Here is a 14,617-nt window from a genome sequence, read left to right as displayed (position 1 = left end):
TTATGAGACTATTAGTGTGTCTAAATGTAAAAACATACGAAATTTTACTTATTAATTCGAGATTCCCTCGAGGATGCTGCAAGTCGACGATTTCTGAGCGACTTCTTGGTAGTCTCGAGCACTTAGGTCGTGAAGGAGTCAGGTGGACGAGAGAACATAATTAGTTACCAATGGATTTATGTCACCTCGTAGGCAACGCAGACCATGATCCAAAAAATCCAGGCACCAGACAGATGAAGACCTGGGATCCTTTACGGTTTGTCTGATCCGAGGAACTAGGGTGATGTCAGTTGCCATGTCAACGAGAGTTGAATGTGGTCCCCAAACATCTTTGTTCAGTTCGGAGTTAAATCAGACTTCATAAAGGTCACTAAGTTACATCTATGTGATTGTACGGTTTGAACATATTTTGTTTTCCAGAGTAAATTATCATTTTTGTATAAGGAAACATAACCTTACCCCTAACCAAAAGTAATTAATTTGTGGCCCTTTGATTCATATGTTGACTAGGAAGATTATCCGTGGAGCAGTGCCAAATAATAAAAGACAAGAAAAACTCTGAACGGGTTGAGAAAAACCTGACACACACGTAACAGATTGTATTTTGGAAGTAAAAGAAGATAGGTTGACATATCACTTGATGGACTGACATTATCAGGTTGACATCTCCATTGGCGCATCAACTGACAGTAAAATTTGAAACCCTGACCAAACCTATATTGACATAATTGAGACGAGTAAGCGAACCATTCACCGGCCACACCAACGGGTCAGCAAAAAGACTGTACCCCGCGCAGTCGAACCAAACCACCCGGGGTATGATTTATTGCATGGAGTTAAGTCGTGATCCCAAGTGGAGAAGACAATTGGATAGCGTCCCTTGAAACCGTCGTCGTAGGACTGCTGGGGGAAGGTGTAGGACATTGCGTACATGAATCTTTCGGTCCGATGGCAAAGTTAGTGTAAGGTATGGTGACTCGATCTGGGAGAGAGTTGTATGTGTAGTGCAAGTTGGCCTGATAGTTCGCCTGGCTCAACAAGTTGTGGAGGTTTTCCAATCCGATGAAGTAGTGAGCATCCGATTCGTTCGAGGACAAGTTGTCCCCGATCCAGGTCTTTGCTGTTGTCCAGTTGGCGTTGAAAGAGATCGTGTTGCTCCTTGCTAGAGCATACCCTACGCCTCCCCAGTCGAGGATACATATCATCTGTAAAAATTTCTGATGAGTGTGAAAAACCTACATTTGTGTAAACACATTGGTAAGTCTTCTACATTTTAATTTGATTTAAATAAGCAACGCACCATGCGAAGACAGAGAATACACAAATATTGAATTAGCTATTTGTTGGCAGGAATTAGAAACAAAATGTTAAACTTTTACCTTTATGTTCAATGTTCAAACAAGTTTCAGATGCAAAAAGAAATGTATCTTTATCTGTTTCATTGTGGTATTGTTGTTAATGCAAATTAATAATTAAAGTTTTACAAAAAGTAGAAATGGAAACTAATTTCGTGTACTAATATCAATTAGTCCTCACATACCGGGAAATGTACAGCAGTTCCTGCAGGTTGTATCAGGAGCACCTTTCCTGGAGAGGATAATCTATGACCACTTTCATACGGTTCGGTACAGTCTGTCAACAATGAAAATGATTCAAGGACCAGAATGTGCACAGGTCCTTACTGCAAAGTCGAGAGGAAAATAAAGAAAAAAATTATGAAAAGGGAGGAAGAAAAAGTAGCTACAAATCAGATCGAGAAAAATGCAAAATATACTTTCATGCAAAATATACTTTCTTAATGTATCTAAGGCACAGAAAACATCTCGAACCGTCCATGGTCACGATGTCAGGAAGTAGTAATACTTTTCAGATAAAAAAATGTCTTTCCATACCTCTAATCAGTCTCTGACATGTTGTTCCACCATACTGCATGGGGCACTGACATCGTCCGTTTTCAAGATTTCCGCCATTTTCACACTTCAGTGGTTCCGTTGTGTCTAGGGTGGACATCGATGTGGCCTCACTTACTATTTCTGGTGAAACCTTTGGAGACAAAAAGAAAGAGCAAGTGGGAGTGTTTCATTGTGTTCATATAAAAAAATTATGCTTACACTTGTTTTGGAAAAATGATATAGTCCACGGACTAATCGTAAAACGGGGCGTTATAGAACTACATCAGAGAAACCTGCTTTCCCAACCCAAAAATGTCTGCCTGCATGTTTATTTGTTATGTACTCATGATACAAAACGCTAAAGCTTTCGTCTAGCAGTCGGGTACACAGTTACAGCTATCTGGATGCTAAGAGAATACTTGAGATTTCCGGGAGCCGTAGTTATGAAGCGAGAGGAAGTCGTTGCCCTGGGATACCATGGCCGTTGCCTTGCCGTAAAATCAGCTCTATTGACTATCCTCTCTCAGTCCTAACTACCAAGATACTCGTTTATTCTTTAGTTCTATTCAAGTATTCAAGTAATTGAATCTCTAATTATTAGACTAGGGCAACTCGCTTCTTGCTAGCTAGCAACAGTCCCATCCACAAGTTCCGCTCCTCGTCTCGTTCTTCACTCTCACAAATATGAGCAAACCAAACCACTCCTGCTTTCTCCTAGCTGGCTATTAAACCAAGAATCGACTATCAGCTCTTAACAATTTTCAATAGATTCTTTTTTGTCTACTCCCCTCTATATTTTATTCTAATGTATTGTCGGTTCATACTCCTGCTAAAATTCTTCGATCCTCATCCGACACTCTATGATTTTGCCCAATCCGCCTACAAAGACCATCAGATATAGACAACATCTGTTCTCTACTAAACAATAGAACTCTCTGTCACACCACAATAACTGTTCTAATTCAAATTCAGTATTCAAACAATCCCTGAAAATACATTTGTTTAAAAAATCTGTGGTTCATTTTATTTTTAGTAGTCGTTTTGGTATCATTATGTCTCGATAAATTTTTCAAATCGTATTTAACTAGTCAAAGGCATTTTTTAAATTTCAAAGTAATAAATTTCTGACTTTAATTTTTTATTACCTGTTTTTTAGTTATCCTATGGCAGAGTGACCAAGTGTACAACCACGTTTTGAGTGTAAAGCATCACGATAAAAATATACAATTAAATTGAAATTTGTTTTTTTAAGTATATTAATACAAACGTTCAGCTTTCTTTATGCTTTAAAGTCCTTTCAACTGCTTTTAAAATACAAAGCAGCATCAGCCAGTACAGCCTCAGACATTGACTGCGACGACACATCTTACACAACAAACAGGAAACAAAGGTTTACCAAGAGCCTGACCTTCACCATTTGCAGGCAGTCCTCAAGCACACCGTTTTCCACATACATTTGATCCTGGAAGCTACAATCGCCGAGAAGACTGCAGTCAACCTGTTGTAGAGAATCTTCACGTGGACAGACGTTGATGACCTGACAACGATCGTCTTGCGAACACATTGCGGCGCAGTGTGAGGTGGACCTGACTACAACGGTGTCCAGCACTGAACCGATGTAGAGGTTGTCTTCGTTGTATCTGATGTATAGGCTGGTAGACACACTGAGCTCGGACGCCAACGTCAAGTGGAAAAAAACAAACGTCAGGAAAAATCTGGAAACCATTGCGATTGTAATCTTGCTAGCAATAAGCAAAAAACTTAAAATTGAGTCATAAGAACGTTGTCTCCAATGGTAACAAATTCTCCTCCACTACTAAACCAGCTCTTCAGCTTTCCCTGCTAGCACTGCAAACACCGAGTGGTTATGGCGTCCACCGTCTGTCATTGCCATAGAACATTTGGGGAATCAGATCCATTTACGGACAATATGTCCACGGTTAACGATGTAACACAGCTTTCCAGTCGCTGCGAATGTTTGCAAGAGGAAGCAACTAGAAGCTGAGGTCAGTTTGTTGCATGAAAAAATGTCAAACCACACACACACACACACACAAACACATATTTAAAGTGTAGGAACGCCTGGGAGTTAGCAAACATCCACTATTTGCTACCATTAGCGAAGAAGGACACAATGCAGAGTTCATCCGCTCAATTTTCCTTTGGTACGAACTTCAATTCCATCGACATTTGCAAACAGTACTCATCCCTTCTACACCCAGGACCCTTTTCTGTCTCCGCTTTGCAAACACTAGTTTTTTGACTAAAGGATGATTTTATTTTTTTTTCAATTTTATTTTACTTTTTTATTGGCTAGAAGCCCAGGGACTGACTGCGTAGTTAAGCAACATCACGAGAGCTACAGCCGCTGGACCTGACTTCCATCACACTTATCAATACTCAGTCTTGTAATGAAATACATTGACATTAACCTTTATTTTCCACCGTTTACAGAAATTGTCATTGATTTACAAACGGGACATATAAACACATGGTATATAGCAATGTGTCAAAGTATACAAATAGATTTTCATCAACTGACCAAGGAAATTGAATTTAGGTCCACACACACACACACGCAAGCCCTTCCCCTCCCTTGAATAGAATTTGTGGAACTTGTGGCAATTAATAAATTTTTGGATTGTTTATCAATGCTCCACACAAACAAACTGTTAGACATTCAAATACACAAGTGGGTAGACATAAAATAACTGTGAAAATGGATTTTCTGTTCTCTGAAAGCGAAAGTAAACATTTCTCACCAAACCATTTACTGTCATTTCACACTCGGCAGAAGGACTGTACCCAGCGCAATCAGAGCCAAACCACCCGGGATATTCTCTTTGTCCCTTTGAAGCACGATCCGTGTACACGATGGTATACAAGTGAAGAAGTAAATGAGTGTTGAAATTATCGTTCAGATGCTGGAGAACGCAAAGTATCTATAGTAATATTTTTAAATATTTGCTGAAAGCAAAAACTTTCAAGCATTGCATTGTGACAATGGCGATTTAGACCTACATTGTTTGAACAGAATGATTTTAGCGGAGACCTCCCGGCTGTCTTCTTTTGTCTGTTATCTTTCTTTTTTCTGTTTTTTCTTTCTTTTCTTCATTTATGTCGTAATGGCAAAATTTACTTTGCAGGCTAAGAGAGTATTGTTTCAGTTTAGGGTCTAAAGTGTTGGATAAGTCGATCTGTATCTGGCTGACTTTTAAGTATAATTATATAAAAGAAAATAATAATATGTCTTGTACTAATATAGATGTATTGAGGGTTTTACCATGGAGATTATAGGCGTATTTTTTCAAACACAAACAGCACCAACATGCATCTATCCACCGTTCAACCATCCAAACATAAATAAGACCTTTTTCAGCTCGTTTGCCTGCTTTCACGCTTTGTTTGACCGTCCGATTGTCTGTCCTATTAACTCTTTCATTAAGGGATGGAAGATAAGCCAGCAATGTTTGCTCTCTCTTCAGAAGCAAAGCGCAGACAATCGATGGATGGAACTACAGAGGCCGACAACTCTCTCTTGACATCAACATCTTTATTGACAAAATCTTCAAAGACAATTCTCTCTCGTCAGAAAGTCTGTTGGGGGATGAGATCGAAGGAGACAGTGTTCATTTTGCTCCAACAGCAGCAGCTGGAATTCCGCGAAGACTTTTTGTGTCACACAAAGAGACCTGGAGGACAGTTTTTACTGAACTGCATCCAGTGTTTGAAGTGTGCAGACATCAGAGTTTGTCACAAAGACTCACAACTATTATGGCATTACTTTGAATGACTGACAGAGCAGAAGGGCAGACACATCTAACAGCTGGAATGACCATCACCGTATTAATTTTTTAAAGAAGTGATTAATGTCAAATTAGATATTACCTCTGAATGATCATGATGAAAAAAATGACTAGGTTGTGAGAAAACTTTGAATTTCTTCCTAACGATAACATTTTAATATGGATTGACATTTACAGTATAAACTTACACAGAGGAACATGAATTGTAAAGTTACAGATTATAGTGTCCATTTGTTACAACATGCATTGAACCATACAATATGAGTGAATAAGTAAAACTATTCATTGCTACTAACTCTTCCTTGAAGAAAAAAAAGAGAAACAAAACGCATGTCCAAACATTCTATAAATAGTGAAGCTGCAGTAAACATTACCAAGCTCCTGTTTTGTTTTTGTTTGTTTTTGCCAATAGACACTATATACATATGGAATGTAGTTTTCCTGTCATGCTTAAAGTAAAAGTTGGGCCGCAAATAGACTGTAAAATACTTCTCAAGGTGATACACATCAATTTCAAAGGCATTTTCATAATTTTGTAAAGTCTTTTGACTATATCTTGAACAGTTGATAAAAGAAGTTAAATTATGAAAATGATGTAGACTAAGTGTAATAAAAGGGCACCTAAAGTACAATAAGAAAATAAACTAATTTGACTAGTTTTCTTTTTCTGAGCACATCGCACCGTTTTTAGTGCATACCAATTTTTTTTTTACTAAAAAATGTATTTCAAAAATGCATCAAGGGACAACAATGACATTAAAAGATACCAGCATGCCAATTTGTAGTATGTGGACCATTGTATAAGTTCTTAGTTCATATACATGTTCAGAGTATGTATTTTTTGTCCATAGATGTCTTTCTTGATAAAAAAGTTTGCTGTCTTAATCTTTGGATTTATGTTAGAAATGTACCAAAGGAAGTCACAACTTTAACTCATAGCCGTGATGGCTAGTCCGTAAAGTTCGACTCCCGTACAAGATTAAACTCCACTAAATCGTAGTTTCTGATGTTGCCGTTGAAAGGCCAGAGTTTGGTTTGTGGAAAGCGTGAGGCCAGAACAAGAACTGTTGTACCAGCCGGACGAGTTCATCTGCTGGGCGCATGTTGTGGGACAATGGTCCACAGTGCAGAAGACAGGAGAGGACATCAAATTGTTGTCCGATGGATGGTCAGGAAGAGTGTCGTGGGTAGTATAAGACAGTGAGTAGTTTTTACTCTCAGGACCGATAGTGAAGCGATGGTAGAAACTGCTTGCCCAACCTTGGTAGTTGTTGAACATGAAATACATGTGGTTTGTGTAGTCGGCCTGGCTGACAAGGTAGTAAAGGTTTTCGAGACCAATGAAATAATTATGTGGATAATTAGTCAGATTATTCCCAGATTTCAGTTCTTGCCAAGTCAAATTGGGATTAACCCAGCTTGTCATTTTCAAGGGGTGAGATACTCCACCGTTGTTTAGGCCGCAGTGAATCTGTAAAAAAAGTAAAAAAAACATTACAAAGATATCTTTTATCGTGAAGGTTGCGTTGATGGATGTTACATAAGCAGACTCCTGTGTGAACAGAGAAGTTCAGGAAATGGAACGCACGAACGGTAGAAAGTAACACAAAAACAGCTCTTTAAATGGGTCCACTCAGTAAGTCTCTTCCTCTCACTTTTATTTGTTTATCTTTGTTTCTGCAACCTCTGTGCTAATCGCAGTATCTTTGACACAACCCTTGCAAGTCTAAATTGCTTTCACGAGAGAAAAAAATGTTTGTGTAGGCCGCAACAACCCTAAGTCCCACTTCTGAACTTTTTGTAGAGATTAACAACGGTTTTGACTTCCGTTAAGGTTTATCCAAGCAAGATGTCAAGCCTGATTGGTAAAATATTCTTTTCATGCAAGACACGATACGAAGCTGATTCGGGAGGTTCCCAGATTCACTATCAGTTGATGGAGAGGATGGTGTTCAGTCCAGAACAATGGCTTCAGCAGAGAGCATCAAGAGAACATCTTAAAAGCATCATCTAATAACATCCGAAATTCAAGCCTAGAAAGGAATTGTATTGTGCATCAAGAGTTTGAGTGTTTGTTGGGAAAAAATTGGCCGTTTGTTACATAGAGTGCATAGTTGGTTCCAACAGTGCAGAATTAGTTTTTCTATCTAGAATAAAACTATAATAGTATTGCGCTTTCCATAATAAAAATCCAGAAAAGTAGTTATTAGTTATTAGCTATTAGCTATTAGCTATTAGTTATTAGTTATTTGTTATAAGCATTGTCAATGGTGAAAGAAAATTATTTCTAATGTACAGCTTCATGTATTTGTTGTTTAAGAAAGCAGTGATATTTCTTAAGGACGGATCGTGGCTCAGCAGTTAAGACGCCTGTCACCACGACTGAGAATCGGGTGTTGAGGGTTCGTATCTAGGCCCTACCATACATTTTTATGGCTATGACAACATTTAAGAGGGCTGATCATCGATGGTTTTCCCCGGGGGGAAGGGAGACAGGGAGGAAGGTAGAAAGTGAAAGAGAGAAAGAGAGCATGTTTTAGTCTCTTATTCTTCACGACAGCACGTGCGTTTGTCATAAAATGACATCTGACCCCAAGAAGTCAATAGACAATACTTAGTGCCACATGCTTTAACGGCACTCTTCCTGCAGGTTTCCGTTGTCACACATCTCTGTCACTCATGTTCTCTTGGGGTTTGTGTATGGGCTTAGGGTAGGGTTCGGGTAGATTCTCCACAGAAATGTATGTCCTGCCGCTTCTCCAGTTACATAACTTTCAGAGATGAGGAGGTCTGTGACGTCAGAGCAGGGGATCGTTACCGTTGTATGACAGCCGCGTACATGTTCGAAAGAGGAGGAAAAGTAGTAATTCCTGATTAATGTAAGTCGTTTGTGTTGCGTGTCACACTCAGTAATCAGTAATCTGCTTTCAGACTATTGAGAACTCTTACTTGTTCTCTGATAACAAGTGTAAAATCTTCAAACCATTAAAGACGAATAACTTCGAAGCAAAACGGCTGCAGAGGGTTTGAATATGTTTCGCCATTTTTAAGGTATGTGATTTGTCAGGAAGGTAGAGGCGGATCCCTCCTGATGTCTGATAAATCAGGTACCCATTTCTTCTGGAAAGTTGTCGGGTGGGCAAGAGAAGTTTATTAGTTTATTAGATATGTTGGAGCAAGCCTCGAACCAGTACACTAATGTTCTACAGGACACTAACCTCTTCAATGACTATAGCAACGATATAAAAAATACTAGAGTTCACGAGAGTATTCATCGTTCCCTTAAAGATATTTTTGTGTTTCTCTATTATTCTGTATTTTGCCGACTTGGGGTGGAGGCTTTCTTACCAGAAAAGGTGCCGGAGCTAGCAAAGGCTGGATCCAGTAGACGTCACTGAGACTGTCATTTGTATACCCGTTGCTGAAAGCCTCAGTGCAGTCTGCAATCATCACAGGCACAATGAAACTTTTATATAATCCTCGGTTGATTAATACAATTATGTTGGTTAAATACTAAAATACTATAATGAAGTTACTGAAGAGCTAACATCCTAAAGGCCATTCATAAAAAAACTACTAAACTTCTGTTGCTTCAGTAAAAATAAGTATTGAAAGCACAGGAGCATTTAAAATATTGTGTAGGCAAGCTACACAAGTTACTTCATGAAATAGTGCTGGAAATAATAAAAAATATTATTGATAAAATTTATTAAGAGCATTTCTCCACACTGAGGGACGATCAATCCGTCTTGCAAGAGAAAAGGAGGAGCCGGTGATGATATGAGTGAGCATTGCTTGGAGCACGAAGAGTAAGACATAGGAGTAAGGAAGTCAAGGGAAGCAGATTATAGTAAGTATTACCAAAAGTTATTTAAAAGTTCAGACCGGAAGTCATGTACCGTCCTCTTGGGAGAGACAGGCAGATCATTCCAAATACTGGAGCCAGAGAATGAAGGACGGTCGAACAGGCAGACAGAGCCAGCGATGAGAATAGTGAAAGACAACAGCAGAGATAGCAAAGTTTCGAACCCCTTACCTCTGATTAAACGCTGACATCTAAATCCGGAATATTGAATCTGACAGTGACACTTCCCGTCAACCAGGGTTCCGCCATTTAAACAAAATGGCGTTTCTGTGGACACTGCGACAGTGTGGGTGCTGATTTCCGCATCAAAGTTTTGTTCACTCTCATCCGACATCTGTTGATAACGTTAATGATTTATTATTATTATTACCACCACCAGACAGACAGACAGACAGACAGACAGACAGACAGACAGACAGACAGACAGACAGACAGACAGACAGACAGACACCTATCTGTGCACTCGCTGTTCTCAGTGACGGAAAGTGTTACCAACCTTCTTCATGTAGAAGCAGGAGGGCGACGGGGCTGCATCGAGGGCATCACAGCTCTGCACCTGCTGACCCATGTGAAGGGCACACCTCACACCACGACTACCACCACCACCACGAGTCCGGCTGTCGCCTGGACACACGCTGACCGCCCGGCACTGGGCAGTCTGGGAACACAGGACAGCGCAGTGGACACCCGAATACCCAGCAAAGAAAGTAAGTTCAGGAGGGTTATACACGTGACCCACGGGACAGCGAGAGAACCGTAGACTCCACGTGAGGTGGAACTCAAGGAGTAAAATGAACTCCAGCAGCACCTTCAGCGAGAAATGGCAGCGCATCCTGGTTGTTAACTTCTCTCCTGAAATTAAAACCCACACTTGGAATTTAAAATCAAGTTATTACAACAACATTCTGTCTTAATTAACTCTTGCAAGTTCAAAGCTCACGTACTTAGAGACTAATCACGAAACTCTGAACTCTAAAGATTTTATGCTTTTGGAAAGCAGCAGAGAAGGTAAGTATTAGTAAAGTTATTCTGTAGGTATGAATATTCAGCTCTCCTAACTTCATCCAGCCGGCCATCAAACCCATAGTTACCGACTTATTTGTTGGGCTCGCAGGCACGCATGCTCACACACACACGTGCACATAATGCAAACTTTAGAGCTTTCTTCTAATAAACAAATATTGAATTCACAACAAAGAACTCACTGAATGCGGCTTCAGTGCTAACACTGTCAACAAAAGGCCAGCACTTCACAAACGTGGCGCGTGCAGTTGTCTTGTTGTCAGCAACTTGGAGTTGCTCGATGTTGCCGCCTGCGACTGTTGCGACAGAGGGCCGACGGGCTGTTCCGCGATGTGTTGAAAGAGTCTCTTGGTTGGTGTCTAAGACACGCCTTTTGGTTCAAAACTCGCCAATCAGCATCATACTCGAAATGTCTCATCAACTGGTTGGTTGTAGGGAAAGGAAAAACCTCAATGTCCAACCCTGTGAACAGCTGTCACATACAGAGAGACGAGATCTGAACCGAGGACCTCTCAGTGCAGGGATGGCAAGCGAGAATTTTTTTTAGCCACACAATACCGGGGGCCACTCTCATTAACTTCAGAGTCTGTAAGAAGCTTTCGGAAGTGGCAAGTTGAACTGTTTTGGTCACAAACTCAACTCTACAGATAAAAGTTTGCAAAAGTTGTGAAAAGAAAAAAAAAATCTGAAAAGAGGTAAAACAACAAGAACAAAAAAAGAAGGAACTTGGACACAGGATGATGACAAAGATGATAAAAAAATAAAAGGAGGGTTTCATCTAATCAATATTCAACTGTACAGAATTTTCGTCTTTGATGTAAAGCCAGGACCAATAAAAATTCTAAACTACAATCAAGTTGACAATTGAACAAGACTGCATGTTGATTATCTCAGACACTGATCTGTGCCACTCAAAAGCTTGCCATACATCACAGGTCCTCTTGAGTCAACGGCTCTGATCTTCATTACAACGACATCGAGGTTTTCCTGTATTTGCTCTCTCAGCCTCTCGAACAAGGTCCTTTCAACACGAGAGCAGTTGAAGAGTTTCAGGTAGTCAAGGCTAGGAAGGAAGCAAGACTCACCCAGAAACTAAAATAGAACACTGGAGGACATTGGGAAAGAAATCAACCACAGGAATGCCTGTTGGACAGGATGTTTGCTCTCATGGTTTCTTCCTGTTCGAGAAGGACACATAGTTTGCCAACTTCGCGACAGCCTGCATGTGGCCTCGTCGTGGAAACGTTCTTCATTGTTCTTTTTGTAAACTTTGAAAGAGCCACTTGAAATGAAAAGTATCGACGAGCCTGGAGTTCAAAAAGCAGTTTCCAGGACAGAGGGCGCTGCGTACGCTTTGTGGGACATTATTTGATCATAGGTCTTTGTTTTTTACGTTGTAGCTACGTCATACAACATTGTGTCTGCTGACGACGACGACGACTACTACTACTACTACGACGACGACGACGACGACAATAACAACAACAAAATGCAACTTGCTGTCACCAAAGACCGCAGATTAGAATGATGCATGATAAGGCACGGTCCCGTATATAAGACCGAGGCCAGCGCTCCTTGCGGCAGTCATTAGCGCTCATACAAGGGAGATAATTTCAAACACTGCAAGGAGAGATGTGCGACATTGTCTGGATTTCGCGAAATAAATCGAAGTCCAGTGATGATTAAAATTGAATGATAATATTTTGTTTGCTACTCTTATCTCATCTCGCATGAGTGTTTCACTAATAATGTGTCAAAACTAAAAGAATTCTGATTCTAATCAGACCTAAATAGGTGGCTTAAATCTCTCGACAAAAGCTGATCCTAGAGTTGTTACTTGCTCTATATTTCATTCACAGAAATAAATTCGAATGTGTTACTTTTACACACATACGCACAAATTATTAACAAACATAAACAAAATAATTAGTATGGTAATAGAACATTAACATACACTTTCAAGAGAGAGGAACAGAACAAAGAAAAGGAAAATAAAAATCAACTGACATCTATTCAGTATAACAATTCATATTGACAGCAAAGTGTTTGCTCAAAAATGTAGACAATTACAAAGTTTACAATACATTACAATACATTTACATGCATCTTTAAAGCATCGAGACCCAGCATATTGTGAGACAAAGGAAAAGTTAGAGAAAAAATATACGCCTTGCAGTCCAGAAAGTTTTAAGCTCTTTCTGGGGCACATGACTCTGATGATGATGATGGAAATCCAGAATCATATCATCATAGACAAAATCAATAAATAAGTAAAAGTAAAAAAATTAAAGACAGAAGACAGAAGGAAGAAACGAATTTAAATTAATTTTAAGAAAGAAATGAATGCAGAAAAGAATAACAGGTAAGAATTGCTATCTATCTGTCTACGTTGACAAGCATAGTTTTGTCTTTTTTATTTAAAAATAAACGATTTGTAATTTGCAATGCATTATTTAATATTTAACAGCACGAGGAGCGGAGCTGAGCTCGTGACATTGGAAGAGGTTTTTAGCGGTATCTGCATTTCCTCGGCAGATGAAAGATAGACGTCAGTGTTGCACCTTGGGATGTCATTAAAGTGTAAAAACATTTTTGCGAACGTGAGGGAAATCGATTTGAGATCAACACGGCTACAGCATGCGTCTGCCTTATCTCCATTTTCTATCGTGTACACTCTCTGAGATTCCAGTCACGTGTGCCACGCCGGACAAACAACGCACAAGATAAAAAAAAAAAAATGCTGGATGAATAGGCACCACTACCATCAGTCCCACGACCAACACTGCTTAGTTGAACAGCGCTGGTCCAGGTGTCGCAGCTGTACTTTTCATCTGTAAGGTCAAAGTTCTCAGCGAAACTGAGGCTACAAAGTGGTAGAGAGGTCAAAGTTTTTTACTGCGAGGTGAAGTGATTAAAAAATAAATTAAAGTTACTTTATTCTTTCACTCCGTATGGAGAATGGAAATATTAAAAAGTCCAATATCTGAGTACCAGTACAATGTACCTTGTACATAAATGTCAGGTATTTTCAAAGTGGCGCGAGGGCCTCTACAAGGGAGACAATTTTAATATCGCAAACATATGGTATTGAAGTGGTGGAGGGATTTCGTTTGCTTAATCAATTTACATCTAAAACATAAAAAAATAAAACCAAATAAATTAAAAAAGCTATTCATTAATTAAGCCACGGATGATTATATTAGAGAATGATATTGCAATGGGAAATAATCAACTATTTCTGGATTAAAAGGATTCTTTTATTACCGCCCTTAAAAAATTACCATCCACAGATGTAACAATGTTTGATGAAGTGACTACCGCTCAGCATGACAATATGTTTTGTCATTTCTAGTAATAGTCTTGCTCGCGGTGTTTGTGGGAGATAATCACTTCAGTTTTTTGAACGATCTTCAGAGAAGAACCCAGAGTTAACCCCGGTCTACTGGGATATAGCTAGATATAGCCACTAATTACTATCATTCCCTCCTTTTGTCCATTATTCACAGCTGGATGCTACAAATATTAGAATTTCAGTCACTAAAAGGAAGCCTTTGTACTTTTTTTTATTTTGCTTACTTTATTTTCATGAATAGAATTTCTTTAAAACTGTTTGCATTGATATCTTTAGTTTACCTCTTTGTCTATTTGTCCTCAATTTTTCTCTGCTTTTGTGTCCGTGTCTGTCTCCCAATTAGTCTTTAAAATACTTATGTATGGTGGTTGATCAAGTGTCCCAAGGACAAAAACAGGGGCGAGCTTGTTTATGAAAATCTCTGATTATGTTATGCTACTAAAGGTTCTTGTTAAAGGCAAACCTGAGTCTCACAAGAAATTAAGCTGATAGGTCTGTAAGACCGACAGCTTGCAAGAAATATGCATTATGGTTTGTTTGTTACATGTTTTTAAACTTAGACTATCCTTAATTTTGACTTCCGAGGTCCAAATCCATTTAAGAATTCCAATATACTGTGGCTTGTGGTGGCTCGTAAAAGTGCAGTTATCCGCTCAGATATTTTAAAGAATTTTTTGTT

At 39.3% G+C, this 14,617-nt stretch overlaps 2 protein-coding genes across 2 annotated transcripts; both read right to left on the bottom strand.

Moving 5' to 3' along the window:
• Positions 1-17: 17 nt before the first annotated feature.
• On the bottom strand, positions 18-2,008 carry LOC112575724. Its single transcript, XM_025257725.1, has 3 exons — positions 1,893-2,008; positions 1,541-1,632; positions 18-1,205 (listed from the first exon to the last, which is right to left on the bottom strand). The coding sequence occupies exons 1-3, from the start codon at positions 1,930-1,932 to the stop codon at positions 837-839; spliced, it is 501 nt and encodes a 166-aa protein (XP_025113510.1). The 5' UTR covers positions 1,933-2,008; the 3' UTR covers positions 18-836.
• Positions 2,009-5,204: 3,196 nt separating this feature from the next.
• Positions 5,205-11,312, bottom strand: LOC112575424. The gene is made up of 5 exons (XM_025257293.1): positions 10,769-11,312; positions 10,060-10,415; positions 9,735-9,897; positions 9,047-9,138; positions 5,205-7,169 (listed from the first exon to the last, which is right to left on the bottom strand). The coding sequence occupies exons 2-5, from the start codon at positions 10,393-10,395 to the stop codon at positions 6,678-6,680; spliced, it is 1,083 nt and encodes a 360-aa protein (XP_025113078.1). The 5' UTR covers positions 10,396-10,415; positions 10,769-11,312; the 3' UTR covers positions 5,205-6,677.
• Between the last annotated feature and the right edge of the window lie 3,305 nt (positions 11,313-14,617).

The sequence above is a fragment of the Pomacea canaliculata genome, linkage group LG11, assembly GCF_003073045.1.
Source record: "Pomacea canaliculata isolate SZHN2017 linkage group LG11, ASM307304v1, whole genome shotgun sequence".
NCBI lineage: Eukaryota > Metazoa > Mollusca > Gastropoda > Architaenioglossa > Ampullariidae > Pomacea > Pomacea canaliculata.
Note: the sequence above shows the minus strand (reverse complement) of the source record. Positions and strands in the feature narration are given on the sequence as shown.

Coding starts and splice junctions, on each gene's coding strand:
- LOC112575724 (XM_025257725.1), bottom strand. CDS start 1,932: ATGCAGTATGGTGGAACAACATGTCAGAGACTGATTAGAG. Junction 1,633..1,892: donor ATGTCAGAGACTGATTAGAG/GTATGGAAAGAC, acceptor CATTGTTGACAG/ACTGTACCGAACCGTATGAA. Junction 1,206..1,540: donor GAACTGCTGTACATTTCCCG/GTATGTGAGGAC, acceptor AAATTTTTACAG/ATGATATGTATCCTCGACTG.
- LOC112575424 (XM_025257293.1), bottom strand. CDS start 10,395: ATGCGCTGCCATTTCTCGCTGAAGGTGCTGCTGGAGTTCATTTTACTC. Junction 9,898..10,059: donor CCTGCTTCTACATGAAGAAG/GTTGGTAACACT, acceptor CGTTATCAACAG/ATGTCGGATGAGAGTGAACA. Junction 9,139..9,734: donor ATGTCAGCGTTTAATCAGAG/GTAAGGGGTTCG, acceptor TGATGATTGCAG/ACTGCACTGAGGCTTTCAGC.